The 17773-nt window shown below is 39.2% G+C and overlaps 1 protein-coding gene across 2 annotated transcripts in view; it reads right to left on the minus strand.

Moving 5' to 3' along the window:
* Positions 1-1550: 1550 nt before the first annotated feature.
* The window catches only part of LOC103181263 (E3 ubiquitin-protein ligase HECW1), a 188845-nt gene continuing 172622 nt past the window's right edge, over positions 1551-17773 (minus strand). For both annotated transcript variants that reach the window (XM_042332011.1, XM_007897618.2), the window contains 6 exons: positions 17205-17334; positions 13919-14065; positions 11523-11637; positions 10113-10198; positions 9297-9409; positions 1551-2251 (listed from right to left, as the gene is read on the minus strand). In XM_042332011.1, coding sequence (XP_042187945.1) covers positions 2140-2251; positions 9297-9409; positions 10113-10198; positions 11523-11637; positions 13919-14065; positions 17205-17334 — 703 coding nt within the window. In that variant the 3' untranslated portion in view covers positions 1551-2139. The remainder of the gene's footprint in view (positions 2252-9296; positions 9410-10112; positions 10199-11522; positions 11638-13918; positions 14066-17204; positions 17335-17773) is intronic.

The following is a 17773-nucleotide window of genomic DNA, read 5'->3' on the forward strand; positions in this document are numbered from 1 at the left end:
CTCGACTGGACAGCCATGTTACAGGGATAGACAAGATTTCAAATAGGATTGAAGAAGTAAAGGCACAACATTGCTGAACAATGCTTAATAATAATAATAATCTTTGCATTTGATATAGTGCTTTTCACGTCTTCGCGACATCTCAAAGCGCTGCACAGAATAGACTGTAAAGTGAATTGACCGTATATTTGTGGGCGAAACCTGGCAGCCAATTGCGCACAGCAGTGTCCCACAAACAGTCACGGATTGAAAATGACCATTTTTTATTATTGTTTTGTTTTGGAGGGATTATTATTAGACGTGGAGTAAGGAAACTTGCCCAAGGTTTCGCCCTGGCTGGAATTGAACCCAGGTATCTCGCTTGCAAGGCGAGTGCTCTAACCACTGAGCTACAGGACTCCTTAAATTCATTGGCTGCATTGTAAATTTTAGTACAGGAACTGTTAGTATTCACTGCTGTGTTAAATCTACATTGGAAATGTGGTATGGCACGAAACGCACTAATATAGCCTTACTGCTGGAAGTACAATTTTTCATGAGGTATTAAATTTTACTGATGCTATAAACAGAAGACCTAAATTTTCCAGCACTAAAATTTAGCCAAGAGAATAGACAATGGGCTTTAATATCCAATGATTTGTGAGAGGAGTTGGAAATAATGACTTTTGCTGGTAACCGGAGTCAATCTGGACTCCAGTGGTTGGAAATAGATTGAGTTGTAGCAGAGTTTCTCCAGGTCAGTGTGACATACTTCAGGTTACATTAAGGTGTCTCTCTTTGTGAATCAAACTTGTCGATGTTAGGAACTCCTGTTATGAATCACTGCACATTAAAACTTGAATGCTTGAATATCAAAACCTTAAATCACAAGAGAGGTTCAGATGAATAAGGCTGTTCCGCCTATTTTATCTCATCCATCCAGCACACCCACTCTCCTGTCCTCCCATTACAACATCAAGCTGGTTTTCAATTAAAAAAACAATTAAGGTCAGGATTCTGGTAACCTGTTATAGTCATTAATTACCCACTGGTTAAAGAAATACTTCCTGGCGTCTTTCCTAAAATTGCCCTTTGCAACTCTGAAACCTGTTGTCCTTTTGTTCTACTGTCTCACTGCATCCAAAAGTATTGTTCTCAGTTTATGTTCTCAATCTCAATGCCATTTAAAACCCAGCGATGTGCAGTGATTCACACCAGGAGTTCCTAATATCAATAAATTTGATTTGCAAACAGAAGCACCTGAATGTAACCTGAAGTGCATCAGACTGACCCACAGGAGCTCGGCTCAGACTCAATCACATGCCGGCATAAACCAGTTGAGCCAAATGGCCTGTTTCTGTGTGTATATTCTAATGTATTTGTATCACGCAGAGGGGATCTTGAGAAGGTACAATTATGATTCCATTCCTCCCTATTGAAAATATGCAAATGATATAACAAATAGGGAACATGACAATTATCATCACACGTATGACTCTGTTGATACATCTCTGTGTAGACAGCAGACTACATTTATTCGACAAAGGACTGTCTAAGGAGGACACCATTAATATTGTGGCATAACAAATTAGTTTTATTGACATTCTTATACAGCAGTATGATTGTACAGGAAGTGCAGCCTGAGTATCATGTGACTTTCAAAAACAGCCAGAACAGCCAATTAATGTGTACTTGTCCGACAGTGAAATTCAATAAAATATTCCACCAATTCACGGTAGATTCTCTGTGAATTTGCAGCTGAATTTGAATACAATTCATGGCTCTCACACATTATTTGTGAAGATGTGCTAATGAGGTTACATTAGTTGCCTTTAACAATAAGTGGCCCTGCCAAGAAAAAAAAGGCTTTAATTGCATGAGATTGTCTATAATCCATTCATTTGGGAGGGGGGAGGGGGGAATGTTTATTTACAAACTTAAAAAAAACAAAACAAGCAGGAAATAGTTACAACGGTTCAACATCAATTAATTTTCTTCCTTTCTCAGTCAGTTCAGAGATCAGGAAACACTGTCCATAATATTTGTTAATCAGGCATCCTCTTTGCACATGCACACTTTGTGCTTCTCATCTAGTAAAGATCAGGGATGCCTCTTGTTCACTGCTTTAATACAAGTCCTAATGAGAAGTGAGTGTCTCTTTCACTCGAGTCCAAAAGTGCTGGTTTCTTCCACTGCCGTGAGCAGCTTTTCATATAGCATAGAATACGACGGATATGGCGGGAGATCCAAGCGATTGAAACAAGTATGTGCCCTGGAAGAGTGCAGAAAAACAAGCCAGTAAATTCACTGCAGCTGTTAGCATATTATTAAATAAATAACACACTTCCAGAAGTAATAGAAGTTCACTGATGAATATGACATACTTTCTTCATTGCAATAATACAGCATTTAATTTCCATACATTATTTAAAACTGTTCAGGAGAATTGTCACAGAGACTTTTATAGTCACTCTCCACCTGTGTGAGTAACTTGTGTTAGTTACTGTCCATTTGTACCATTTACTTGTGCAGTTACTGTCTACCTGGCAGTGCTGTCAGTTTTACTCAGCTGGTGAAACTCTCAACTAATGGAGCAAATGTTGTATATTTACAACCTCAGTCAACTCATTCTCTGGTTGGACACTCCAGTGCAGTACAGTGAAAGTGTTGTAACATCTTTTAGATAATAATAATTCTGATATTTGGTATAGCTCCTTTCATATCAAGAAGTTGTCTCAAAATGTTTCAGAAGATTTACTGTAAAGTGTAGTGATTTTGCATTTTGTAGGCAAATGCGACAGCCAATGTGCACCCAGCAATATCCTGCAAATAGCCATGAAGTGAATACTGATTTTATCTGAGGGATTGTTGGACAGGACATTGGGAGAAATACCCTCCTATTTTCAAATAGAGCTATGAAATATTTAATGTCCACCTGAACAAGGGTCCTCAGTTTTACATCTCAACCGAATGATAGGATCTCCAACAATGCAACACACTCCATCATTGCATTGGAGTGTCAGCTCAGACTATGTGAGTTCAAACTCTTGATGTGGAACTTGAATCAATAACCATTTCACTCATAAACTAGTATGTTGCCACAATGATATCTAATGACAAATGAGATGATAAATGAAATTCTTGTCTTCCTGTTCAGGTAGATATTAAAGGTTTCCTAACACTAATCAAAAAGTGAACCTGCCAAGGGGGAAGTTGAAAGAGATCCAGGGGATTAATTGACTCATCACTCACCATGTTAACAGGGCTATATTACTAAATCACCTGTGTTCAGATCACCTAGAAGTCATGATCAAGTTGTACAGTGCCCTGGTCAGTTCTGGTTGCTCTGACATAAGGAGGTGATAGATGAATGGTGGAATTTGTGGAGTCCTATAGCTCAGTGATTAGAGCACTCGCCTTGCAAGTGAGAGACCTGGGTTTGATTTCTGGCAGGGCAAAATGTTGGGCAAGTTTCCTTACTCCACATGCCTCTGTTTACCTAGCAGGAAGTAGGAACTTGGTTGTTAGTCAATTGGCTGATCGTTTTTCTGGTAATAATAATCCTTAAAACAAAAACCCAATACTAATTTGGTCACTCAATCCATGACTGTTTGTGGAACACTGCTGTGCGCAATTGGCTGCCGCATTTTGCCCACAAAATATACAGGCAATTAACTTTACAGTATATTCTGTGAAGGGCTTTGAGATATCTAGAAGATGTGAAAAGCACTATATCAAATGCAAGTATTATTATTATAGGTGCAGCACAGATGAGAGCAACAACGATGTTTACCAGTGTTAGAGTAAAGAGCTTTGAACAACAATTACACAAGCTAGGGCTCTTCATTCTTAAAAGGAGATGCCTCACAGTAGAATCTTTGAGAATTGTACAGAATATTAAATGGATTTGAGAAAGTAAACCCAGAATAATATGTTCAGATATACTGAGGTAGCAGAACTGGAAGGCACATGTAAAGGGCAATTTCAGGTCAGAAATCAGGAAGTATTTATTTTCCCAGAGGGTAATTAACAACTAAACATGTTACCAGCAAGGGTGTTTGTAGCCATTACTCTGGACTCATTTAAGAAACAACTTGATACTCTAATAGCGGACAGTAGATTGGCATTCCAGATACGATCAAATGGGCTGAAAGCCTTCTTTGTCCAAACCTCTCTCGTGATCATGTGCTCTGAGAAGAGAGTTTTTCCTGGAATCCTGGAAAGTGATTCTCCAGATTAATGGTTCAGGGCTGGTTGTCGGAATTTGCTGGCACAAATAGATACAGGATCTGCCTGCAAAAAGGGTCACTACACTTGACAGTAATTAGGGACTTCTGCAACCTCAGAGTTATAATCTGAGCTTTCTTCTGGTGAAAAGCTGATTTTAGGCAGATCATCAGTGGCTTAGTGGTGCTCCTCCCCTAGGAGATTGCAGTTATGGATAGTTTGTGGTCAGATTGGGCATTGGCCAGTCCTGCTGATCGCTGTTCATCCAAAATAGTACATTCCTCTGTATTAAAAGTCTTGTATGATTTCTTAGCCAGAAGCCTCGTCTGTTTAATATTACTTTCTGCTTTTCATTACTAAGTTTCATATCAAAGCGGCCAGCACATTTGCCATTAATTTCTGTGCCTTAACCTCCTTTTAACGCTATAGATGTAAAATGCCTTTAGAAAATACCGATAAATTATATCAACCACATAGCACTTGTCCACTAAGTTTTAAAAGAATCCCAGTAGATTTGTAAGAAATATTAGGTTTTAAATCAATGCTGACTACTCCTTATGGCCTCTGCACTCTGTAAATGAATATTGTCCCATAAAATATTTTCTTCACTCAGTGATGTTGGAATAACTGGTCAATGATTTCCTGATTCATGTATCAAGCCTTTTTTTAAAATGTTGGGCAATCCTGTAGTTCCCAGGTACAGATCTGACATCTATGGAGCTCTTAAAAAAATTCAAAAAGAATTCCGTCTATTTCCGCACACTTCCTCCAGTATTTTACAGTGCAATGCACCTGAATGCCCTAAGCCATATTTAACTCTTCTAGTTTCTTTATTGCACATGTGGTACTGACCTCTACATATGTTATGCATTCCAAAGTCAGTTTGCCCAGATCTTAAATCTTTCCACAGTCTTCACTTGTGAAGGATTTACTGAACACATCTGTCTTTCCCAACCCCCATCATATGTATATCTAATTTAACCCCTGAAGTGTCTATCTGGTCAAAAACATTGTCTTTTGCTCTTTCTTTCGGTCCCTCTTTCTGTTATCTGTGCTGCTCACCAAGAAGCTCACAGTGGGTAACTGGTACTTGGACCTATGCTTGTTAGATGTTAAATGACCAACTAATGACTATGCTCCTGCATTGGGGGTGGGGGGGAGGTAAATAAGGGCTCCTTGAAGGTGAACTGGCTTCATGGTGAGATGCTTGGAAACAGAAAGTCAGAATTGAGTCAACCCGCTGTGGTATTCTCAGTAGTCTGGTTCCTGAGCCAGGTGGGTCCATAGTACTCCAAGGCTACTGCTGGTGAGAGATCAGCCAGCCTGGCTGCTCAACATGCCTAGGAGAGCTAGATTGGTTGGTCACTTGGAGTGGGGATTCTTCCATGTAGCTCCTGTTAACTCTACAAGCCAAGGTCCTAATTGATAGGGAGGTTCTAGCTGGACAAACAGTGGAAAACTTGCTCGACAGTGCTTTCAAAGGCAAGATATGTGATGTTAGCTGGGTAAACTCCAGCAATACCCCAATGCACGTTCTAGTGTCTTCAATCCTTGGCCCTTGCCGATCTGCCTCTATTATAATAGTAAATAATAATAATCCTTGCATTTGATATAGCACTTTTCACATCTTTTAGATGTTTCAAAGTGCTTCACAGAATATATCATAAAGTGAATTGACTATATAGTTGTGGGCAAAACGTGGCAGCCAATTGCGCACAGCAGTGACCCACAAAGAGTCGTGGATTGAAGTGACCAATTTTATTGTTGCTTTTTTTTCTTGAGGGATTATTTTCAAGCCTGTGGAGTAAGAAAACTTGGCCAAGGTTTCACATGCTGGGAATTGAACCCAGGTCTCTTGCTTGCAAGGCGAGCGCTCTAGCCACTGAGTTACAGGACTCCTGTATTGTATTTCAATATGATACAACACAAAATCACATTTGTAAAGCGCCTTTCACGTTGGAAGGACGTCTCAAGGCATGGGTTAAGATAATACTCTCCTGGATTAAGTAAACAAGATGTGTCCCTACATGGAGAGAATTCATTTTCCATTCTAGACCCACTTTTCATGTGTCTGTGGCTTTCATGTGTGGAACTCTGTCTGGTTTGGATATTCTTATCATAGAATCATAGAATCGTACAGCACAAAAAGAGGCCATTCGGCCCATCGAGTTTGTGCCGGCTCTTTGAATACAGCAATTAATGTCAATCCCACTTCCCAGCCCTTTCCCCATAACCCTGCAAACCCATCCTCCTCAAATACCCATCCACCGCGTTTTTAAAAATAGTTATCGAATCGGCCTCAACCACCCTTTCAGGCAATGCGTTCCAGATTCGAACAACTCGCTGTGTGAAAAAAATTCTTCTCACCTCCCCTCTGCTTCTTTTAGATACTATTTTGAATCTGTGACCTCGAGTCACCGACACACCCACCAGTGGAAACAGTTTTTCCCTTTCCAACATATCAAGGTGGAATCATGTTTAATGCATTGACTCTAATCCACAGGTTTGGTGGTATGAAGAGAAAATCACCTTATCAGACTTTCACTATGTCCTACTTATTCATCCCATCCCATTATCTCTACCCACACAATAGTATTTACTGCACTGGGCTTTTCCTCTCTTTTCCTCTCAGGCTTCCTTTCTTTTTGATGCCTCTCTATAGATTTTTTTGTGTATAGCTTACTTCGACTGCCAACTCCCAGACCTGTTGACACACATTCAAATAGTTATTGAACCCTGCGGATTTTTAAAAAATTGTAATTGCTTCATTCTTTCACCTGAAAAAAGCTCTTTTCAGCCTTTAAAATACACACCTCTATCCTTTCACACATCCCCTGAAAAAACTATCTTGTGCAACAATTCGTGTTGAATGTTGTAAAAGTGAACTAGAGGAATAGATACGACCAAAGTATTCAAATTTCTTGTAATCTTGATTAAAACAACAAAACAAAAACAGTATTTTGAGGGTTTGATTTAAATATAAAAATGCTACTGCAGCTCTCAAAGGAGCGTTTAAAACAAAGTCCTTCTCTGATGTTGCTATCAGTGCATTAATGAAATATTTATCATTTGTTGTCCAGCCTATTGAGACATTCTTATACATAAAATACACTATAGAAATCCAAGTGGTTGATATTAAAGTTAATAGCTGTGGAAGTGCAGTATTCAACATACAGTCCCGACTTGTACAATTTAGTTTATTATACACTATGATCCCGAGCTGCTTGTGGGGTCCAGCTCTTCAAGCTCCATTTCTTTATCGTTTGCATTTTCTCAATTTGCTATGCTGTGCAAACCCAAATAAGAAGCTGTCAACTCTCAGTAATCTATTCCCTCTTGTCTTAATCCCTGTGCAACCAACAATGGAGATTAACAAACACACTAGGCACTGAAATGCAAACTTGAGGACGGCTTTATATTTTGCTTTACAATGACAAACAAAACTAAAATCCCTCTTTGGGGCTTTGCTTTTAACTGGAGGGGAGGTGGGGGTGGGAGAGATTTATTTCAACACATTTCCTTTGTTAAAGGATGATTCTGAGGCATTTGTGAGCAGTACTTGAATCTGATGGTTTAATGAAGATTTGGGATGCAATTAATTCATCAACATTTCGAGTGCAATCTTACATTGAGAACCCCAGGTAAAGAGTGTAAATCTATACTGTCTGAATCATTAAGCTTGAAACAAAAAGAAAAGGAAGATACGTGTAGCGCTTTTCAGACGTTCTCCCGACATGAAAGGCACTATATAAATGATAATGCATAAATTGAGGTTAGATAATGTAAACCATTGGTTTTAAAAGTCTGTAAAGTATAGGATCAAGGAAAAACAGAAGAAGGTAAGCAGTTTAAATTCTTCAGATCCTAGGAATCAAAGGTGGAGACAGTGTAGTGAGTGTTGATTTTAGCACTGTAAGGTTACAGGGGATAGAAGAAGGTGTAAATAGGATATTTGGAACTTGGGAGGAACAAGAAAAGGGTTTCTCAAATGATTAATGCCCACAATAATATTGATAATATAGACAAAGACAAGAAGAGATGGATAAGGAGAATACCCGGGTCCTAATTTCCACTGTGAGGCTCCATATAAGGCCCAGTAAAGCTATTTCCCAGTGAGTCACAAAAAAGGTTCCAGATTCAAATCATGTCTTGCTAAGTTTCCTGATCTCAACAACATCAACAAATTACATTTATATTTCAGTCAAAACAACAGTGAGGTATAAGGTTTTCAGCACCCTTGGTTGGGGTGAGGGAGAAGTGGAGAAGTTACACCGAGTTCCCATTTGCCATTCAGTGGCTTCTGTAGACAGTATTCATGTGTGGACTTTGTAAGGATTGTACCTAGTTATATCCCTCTATAGCTGGCTCTCACAACCCAATCTTACACATGAAGAATGAGCATTCAGATGAGCTATAAGAGTTTCTGTTTTTAACTGTAGGGGGGTAGAAAATATCATCCACCCCCAAAAAATATTTGCTTCCTTGCCTTGTTTAAATCAGTATTTATGTAGTCATTGGGTTTTCTGATAAACTGCTACAAAAGTAAATTCTTGGTGTCCTGATGTTTAAAGTGAACATGGTTTAATAAGCTTAAAATATCTGTATGTTTGCATATTGTGTGATTCAAATGTTCCTTCTCTCTTTATTAAGACATCTAATATTAAAACTCCTGTGACTATAACCAGGATATTAGAGTGGCACAAATCATAATTCTGTCTTGGAAAAGATTGGGGAACTGACATTTGTCCTGTTGAATTTGTGTGTCTCACCAGAGGAATAGGCAGCAATGGTAACAATCTAGCTCACCACTATGAAGCGCTGGTGAATTTCATGGGTCTTGTCCAGTTATTACTGCTTTACCCATTTTGGCTTGTAGGGGCAGAGACATGTACATCTCCATCAATAATGGATTGGATTACTGCAGGCTTCCTGTGTCCTCAGAGCCAGGTCAACCCAGGGAGAACCTGCTTATCTTCAGCCAAGATCATCGGCTCTTTTAGCTCAGTTCTAAACTACATCAGGGATCATTGCTGCATTGTTGAAGGAACATTTGTTCACTTATTTCTAGCTCTCCATGACAAATACATTACCTCGGCAAAGATGTCACTTTGCCCCATTTCTCAATGCAGAATCGCCTCAGTCCATTGCTCCCTCTCAGGGCAGCAAAGCCTTCATAAGGTATGCTGGAGGTTCCCGTCACAAACTGTGGGAAAAAAAAGCCAAAACTGTCTCCCAAATAGACTTAAGCAAATGTACATCAACAACAAACAACAAATTGCATTTCATGTCAGGAGGACATCCCAAGGTAAATAGGTTAGGAAGGTAATGTGGGGTTCCAATGGGTAGAATCTACTTAAAAGGGTGGATCTGTCATTAATTTAAATGTGTATAGAAAGGTACTGAAATGTATCTCTGGTCTGATGAAAAAGGAAAGGCACAAATACTGGAAATCTATACATTTCAGGCATTTTATGTTTTCAAGGGCCAATTGGCATCTAACGGAGAACAACAGATTAACATTTTGGGTCCTCAAAGGTCACACCCAAAACATTAACCTATACTTTTATTTCAGGATCTGTCAGACTTAATGTTTATTTCCACCATTTTCCAATTTAGTTGTCAATTTACTTTACAATATATTCTGTGAAGCGTTTTGGGATGTCATAAGGCTATATCAAATACAAGAATTATTATTATTATATTGCTGTGTTGTATCATTTTGGGCTAGAATTGTGGAAACCAAGAGCTGAACTTTGGTCACAATTTCCACTGATCCATTCAATTTATAGCTAGAAAATATTTTCATCAGAAGAACATTTCAGCTATGATCTATGATAAAATGTTACACTGCTATAACACTGTGCACTGTAATGTTAAAGTAAATTAGATCTAACTTTGTTACGTACCTGTAAAAGCCGTAGCCTTTGCTCATTGTTGAAGTGTTCTACCGCTGCCCAGAACCACCTTATTACAATGTGGCCATCGTGGTATCCTGAAAGCAATATAAAAATTATACTGAGTACAAGACAACTTCCTTCCAACTAAAGACAGATCTACCGAAGGAAGTTTCTGGGAAATTGGACCAATGGTCTAATCCTGTCCAAAATTTCTTTACCTGAATGTCACTAACAGATTCTCCACAATGACACCTCTTCAGAGGGACGTTAAAGATCCTACGGCACTATTCAAAAATAGAAGAGAATTTTCCCAATGTCCTGGCCAACTCTCAGATAAAATTGGTCATTGACTTCAAGGCTGTTTGTGGGACTTTTCTGTGCGCAAATTGGGAGGAGCTGACCATAGGCGTGGTTGAACAGCTAAGTATTAACTTGGGATTTAAACATAGGGGGCGAGGCTGAGGGATTGAGGCAAGATATTCTAGAAGTTAGGCACCTTGCAGCTGAATATACATTCAGGGCTGAATGTATCATAGTTATAACATCATATTTATAACAACTGTTGTGCACAATTGGCTGCCGTGTTTCGCCCACAAATATATAGTCAATTGACTTTACAGTATATTATGTGAAGTGCTTTGAGATGTCTATAAGATATGGTAAGGTGCTATATCAAACGAAAGGATTAATATTATTCTGTCATTTTGCATCTCCATACCATTCCAAAAATACATGATATTTACAAATATTAGTTTCTATTCATACTTCATACAGTGGTGGCAAAATATATGACCAGTTTAATAGTGTCTAGTGAGAGTTGTATCTTTGATTTACAGAGTTCTTCAATGTGGCCACCTACTTCCTGAAACAAGTTACACTTTCCACTTACAACCTTTTCAACCTATATTTACTTTTAGCCAGAAATATAAAGTGGTCACATTGGCCATGAATCTCCTCCCAAGCCCTAGTCCACCAGTCCTGGTATAGTTCTGACCAACCCCCTTTAGGAAGATTCACGTATAAACTATACTAAGGAGTTGTGTGACTATCAATTCAATTTATGTTTTTGTGCAGACAGAAGAACAGGAACATTGCTACACTCTCTTCCCAGTCAGCAGAATAGGAACAAGAAGTATAGAAGCAAATCTTCTATAAAAACTTTTGCTTACATTAGCAATAGTCAATCCTCAAAACTCTTTTGCTTTTTAATCTGTTACTATAAGCGCACTGTCCCGAGAAGGAATTCAAATTCAGCATTTAAACTTTAAAGCACCTTAGATTTATATCTTGAATTTTGTTAAGCCTGAAGTGTACACTACAAAACTGCTTGAATTGGTGAGCAGTGAAATCAAATACCAGAGCTGAATACAGTGTTAATCACTGCCCACTGACAACTGACAGAACAGAGTCAATACTCACCACTGCGGTACTCAGTATTGTTGCGCCAATCATTCAGGTCAATCTCTGCTGTGCCTGCGATTACCAATTCCAGCTCTCTGGCATCAAACACTGACACAAGTCTTGAATCCACCACCTGTAACAGTTTAATCATTAGCTCTGAGAAAGTCTCTAGCAGGAGTTTTGCAGTTTATTTACAGAATGTTTTTCAACTCTGTTAGAAATATCCTTTTGATACAAGTCCCACATAGGTGGACCCTGTAAAATTACAGATAGAGACAACTCAGTGAAGTGTAAAATGTGACCGATTATGTTAATGCAGTAAAAGTGACCTCAGAGGCACAGAACTTTGTTTGAACAATAAATTGTATTGAAACTGGTAAAGGCTACAGTTTCCCTTTCTATTTCTGCAAGTTATTTTTTATTTCCTTTCTGCTCGGTTAAACCTGCATCTCCTCCAAGTCCTTTCTTAATCCTATTCTTAATGTAGCCATTAAAGATATGCGAAAGGAACTGCAGCTGATGTTTTCTCCAATGTTAATTGTTCTCCCTGTGGGGAATCATCTGCTTTCTGTTCAGTACTTTTCTAAGACAGCTATACCATTGTGAGTTATGAACTTCAATTTTTTTGATAAATGACTCAGCATTAAACAAAAGAAAAATAGTAATAAAGTAGAAAATTATAGGATATAATGCAAACCCACAGGCAACTGGCTTCTCTGAACATCACTTCAAACGCTAAGTTAGCTATTTGTTGTGATAAATAGTTTAATGTCAAAGAATGCTGCAAAAATAAACTTTACTGTTCATTCAGACTTACAAACTGGGGTTATATTTTTATAAATGATCTAGAACTAGGAGTCACAAATACAGTGGCTAAGCTTGCAGATGATACAAAGCTAATGAAAGTGGTAGATTTCAAAGCTGAAGAAGATAGGTTACAAGAAGATTTGAACATATTTGGGAATTGGGCAGACTGGTGGCAGATGAAATTCAATGTGGAGAAATGTAAATTACTTCACATGGGGACAAAAAATTCAAGAAGGCACTATTATTTGAATAGAAGGAAAATAATATGTATGGAAAATGAAAGGACCTTGGGGTCCTGATTGACAATAAATTGAAGCTCTCACAACAATGTTCTGTGGCAGTGAGTAAAACAAACCAGATGTTGATTTGCTTTATTCAGCAAACTCAGAATCACGGAATCTCCTGTGATTCATGTCCTTTAAAAGATCAATGTAGATTTAATGCCAGTACAATTATGATTGCTGTATTGCAAACCCTTAATATTATTCAGTTAAATTTTGGCTTTCAAACGTATTTCCGAAGTTTTTGATGCTTTGTACACCCACTTTTGGTCTCTGTGGGCCAAAAGCCATGCCCTGACTGAGAGAATAACCTGGCAAGTGACTTCTCCCAAGCCTGTGGCAATGCTGAACTGCAACACTGGCTGCTGGAAGAAGCCTGAGAATGGTTTGTGGTAATCTGCCCTCAGATTTGTCCTTCATCTAATTGAAGAACCTTGAAACCATAATAGTTAAGACTCTGTTTTCTCACCAGGTTAAGTTACAGTTTGGTTGTAAAATGCTGTGAAACATGACTGTATGTCAACAGCGCTATATGAATAAAATTTGTTGTTGTTTGGGTACATTGGGTGCAGTATGTGTATGTATAAGTCATTTAATGCTTTACAAACAGGCCACTTCACGACCAGATCACTAAGCATGCTGTCATTCCATTTTAAGGATGCATTTGGATTACGGCCGTCCAGCCCTTCAGTTAAACCTGTTATAAACCTATTCAATCTAGTTAAATAGGAGTCCGTGGTCTATTCCTCCTACACCAGTTGTGGCCATCCTTTACGGTCAGCCAAAAAAATAATTTTTCTTGATTAAATATTTCTTGATTCAATCCATAAATCAAGAAATATTCAATCAAGAAAAAATTGAAATCACATTACTGACCGAACACGGACTTACCTAAACTCATGCAAATGTTCAGGGGGCCACTTCTGGCCCGCAGGCCACAGATTGGCCACCACTGTGTTACATGTTTGAAGAGGAGGATTATTGAAGGGAAATGGAAGTGAGTGGGAGAGTGAGTTAGATTATGTGGTTTACGTGGAAAAGAAATCTGCACAAGCATGGAGAGTGAATGGTCCATTCCTGCGCTGGAGCACTCTACCATTCTCGTGGAAGGAATTGTGTATGGGTGCAGGCATGATTTAAAACTCGCAATGGAGAATGTGGATGAAAAAGCAATCAAATTGAAATAAATAACAATTTAAAGAAAATTCTCAACCAAGGAAGAGAGAGAGGCTTAGATAACCAACTGGAGCTGCATTTTTTCAAGTTTCACGAGCTATTGCTTTTCTGACCTGTGAAACTTTTGCATATCTGCGGTGTTCCACCTACCTCATAGAACCCTCTAACCAAGGCTTCAGTTTGCTGCACGACACCTCTTTCAACCCGCCACTTCACCATGCGTTCAATATATTCCTTTTTATTTTTCTCCGTTACTTGAATATTGGCACCGCCTGTCTTGAGCTCTCGTTCTGTGACCTACCGGAATGAAAAATGTCATTTAATAAAAATAGTTAGCGGTGCGCACTCTGGCAAAACCATTGATAGATTAATGACTAAACTTTTCTCCTATGTCAAAGAGTCTGCCGTTTTTGAAGGTTTCAGATTGCAGCAGCCCTGATGGTGTCGTGACTACAGCTTATGGACCATCAGACTTTTGAACAGTTTCTGGTTTGGAATCTGGTCTGTGCTGAGTTTGCTAGTCTTGGCTAGGGCTGCATGGAGAGGTTAAATTGGCCCTGGTCTTTCCAGTGTTAGGGAGGGGAAAACCAGCGAGGGGTCCTGCTCCTGTTCTCTTTTCAGTATCCTCAATTTTACCTGTTTGGGGCAGCCTTTTGGGGAGAAGCCAGGCTCGGCTGGGTTGTTCTCTACATGCATACAGTTGAATGGTCTGCCGATATTCACACATGGGTAATTGCCTCTTGCGCAGGGGACCAGTGGGCCACCTGCATCTGTGAAACCACCAGGACCTATTGCCATATGTCATTTATTAAATGACATATGGCAGTAGGGAGAATATTAGAAAATAATTAGACACACTAAATTTCTGAAGAAAAAGAAATAAAATGATCCAGATTGCTGAGAGCATTGTGAAATATCTTAAATCTTCATAATAATAATAACTCTTGCATTTGTTAGAGTGAACTGCCTTTTGGTTGGTGGTTTACAAAGTGCATCAGCAGTAGATTCAGTTGACAGTATCTGGCGAGCCCATCTGGTGTTTGTGGAGTCCCATAGCTCAGTGGTTAGAGCGTTGCAAGCGAGAGGACTTGGGATTTGATTCCCAGGCAGTGCGAAATCTTAGGCAAGTTTCCTTAGTCCACACGCCTATGTTTATCTAGCAGTAAGTAGGAACCCAGTTGTTAAGTCAATTGGCGGATCACATTCCGGGGATAATAATCCCTCAACGAAAAACTACACCCCCCACCAAAATGTGGTCACTCAATCCAGGACTGTTTGTGGGACACTGCTGTGCATGATTGGCTGCCGCGCTTTGTCCACAAAATACAAAGTCAATCCACTTTACAATATATTTTGTGAAGCGATTTGAGATGTCGCAACTATGTGATAAGGTGCTATATCAAATGCAAGGATTATTATTAGTAGTATCTACATGTTCCAGCAGAAGGGGAACATTCAGTGGAACTACAACAATAATTTGCATTTATATAGCATTCTTCACGCTGGACCGGGTCTTGGAGCTCTCGGAGCACTAGGGAACTACCTTAGGGATGTGATCAGGTTGGCCATCACATCAAGCTCTCTTATGGAAATGGGGTCAAGGCTTACAGGGGCCATTTCAATGAGTGGCCATAGCTTATCGCTGGCACAGGTTCAATTGTAATCCTTAATTCTTGCACTATGCAAGCAGCACTACTGAGAGACAAAAATTGCTAGAGACAATGTGAAAAGTAGAGAGCATGTGTGAGAGAGGGCGAGAGAGATAAAAATATAAAATAATTCATTTTGAAAACCTATCTATTGAAAAATATAGCAACAGTTATTTGAGGATCTCAGTCTGGTCAGAATCATCCTCTGTAATATTCACAGTAATTAGACAAATGAGACCAAAAATAGATAAGTACATTTAAAATGATGACAGATGTCCAGCAACATTCGTTCTTTTTCTCAACTCTTCTGAAATTTTCTTCCCTCTTTTCCTGTGAATCTTGACACAGGAATGGTTCCACGGGTACTGGCTACCTTCCGGTCCTCACCTTTTACTCTTCTTCATACAGGAGCCCAGCTAGTCACTATTGTTAAACTGTTCACCCCTTTCTGACCACACCTTATATAATCCTTGCATTTGAGAAAGTGCCTTATCACGTTTTCGAGACGTCTCAAAGCACTTCATAGAATATACTGTAAATATAGAATATACTTCATAGAATATACTGTAAAGTGAATTGTATATTTTGCGGGTGAAACATCATTACATCCCAGCAATGGTCACTGATTTGTCAGGAGCAGGAACTATAGCTGATTTTGCTCTCCCTCACCTAATGTGCTGAAGCAAAATAAAATCTATTTTACAAACTGCTTTAAGCTTTTTTTTTTACCTTTGTCCAATTGGTGTAACACCAAGTCACCAGACCAGGAAGCCCCTAAGTTTGAATCCCTTTGTAGGGATTGTAGGTTGAATCAGCTGAACTTACACAGAACAGCAATTTGGATCTTCATGCCCATGGGTCGGGAAAGGAATTAGCTAGAATTCCCAGTTCTAATTGCTATCCAAATACACTTATTAGAAAGTGGATGTGTTTCGACATTGAATTAGGAGATAAAATATGCGTCCCATGGTTGTATAGGTTATTCATTCTTCTGACTGCACTAAGTGATGAATTTGACACACAAAACCATCTCGCATGAGAAATATTTGCATACAGTTATTAAATACTGCATATATTTGCAATCTCTGTGTACATCTATAGATCAACAATGAAGAGCTTGGAATGAGTTACTTGAATGCTGGACTAGCTGAACTCTATAAACCTGGAGCCACTTTTCTTTTTTTTTGTCAGCCGAGTGCCTGATATATGCGGAAACCCATCACAATGCTTAAGAGTATCAAGACCAAGTTGATGCATCCCACCTAAACTTCATTTATCTGATGACAGAAAGGCATTTTTTTGCTAAATAATTATTTCAAGAATGCAAAATGGCACCAGAGAGACCCAGAACCCCAAAGTGCTGACCAGATTAATAACATCAATACAAATAATCCTTACATTTACTAAGAATAACTTGTACTTATGAAGTACCTTGAATATAAAATAAATGTTTCTAAGTGTTTTACAAAATAAAATTGCTGAAAAATCAAAGTAAATATTGTTATGGAGACAAACATGATGGCCAATTTTCACCAGCCACATTCCCAAAACAACGAGATGACAAGTTAATTCATTTGAATTTGGGAGTGAATTTGGATAAGGGGCAAATAAAAGCCCAGATAAAGGAAAGAAAAACTCCATGTTTCTTTTTTATGGTCAGTTGGGTGTCTAATGCATTCACTCACAAAAATCCACTGAGTCATCAAGAAAGCCCAAACTGTCATTGTTAAAATTCTCAAGATAACATTTTTTTGAGGTTTAGATTTTTTGCGGCTGAAAATACAAACCTGCCCAAACACCTCCTCGTTGACTGTAAAAGTGAGGTCAAGGATATCAGTGATGTCATTGTCCTTCATCCACTGTAAACTTTGGTGAAACTCCTCATCCAGGTACTCCAGGTCACTCAGGTCACATGGCCTAAAAGGAAACAGCACACCATTAATATTAGTTTGCATTGGTTTAATCTTTGCAATGATTTAGGATTTCTTTGCCACAGGTGAATCTTAGAATTCCAAAGAAGTTTTTAAGAGCAATACTAAAATTCCTGTTGCACTTTTCTATTATCATAGAGGCAGCGAGGCGGAGGGTCGAGGCGGAGGGACTACCGGATGGAGTTCCAGAGGGTGGGGGCGGAGTGGCGGAAGGCCCGTCCACCGATAGTGGGGCGAGCAAGGCGGGAGCCGTGAGGCCAGAGCCCGCTGAGCAGAGGGAGCGAACAGGATGGTAGGGAGTTAGGAGGTCGGAGAGATAGGGGGGAGCAAGACCATGGAGGGCTTTGAAGGTGAGTACCAGGATCTTGAACTGTATCTTCTGTGTGATGGGAAACCGGTGGAGTCGGGCGAGGATGGGGGTGATA

The sequence above is a fragment of the Callorhinchus milii genome, unplaced genomic scaffold (genome assembly GCF_018977255.1).
Source record: "Callorhinchus milii isolate IMCB2004 unplaced genomic scaffold, IMCB_Cmil_1.0 Scaffold2, whole genome shotgun sequence".
Lineage (NCBI taxonomy): Eukaryota > Metazoa > Chordata > Chondrichthyes > Chimaeriformes > Callorhinchidae > Callorhinchus > Callorhinchus milii.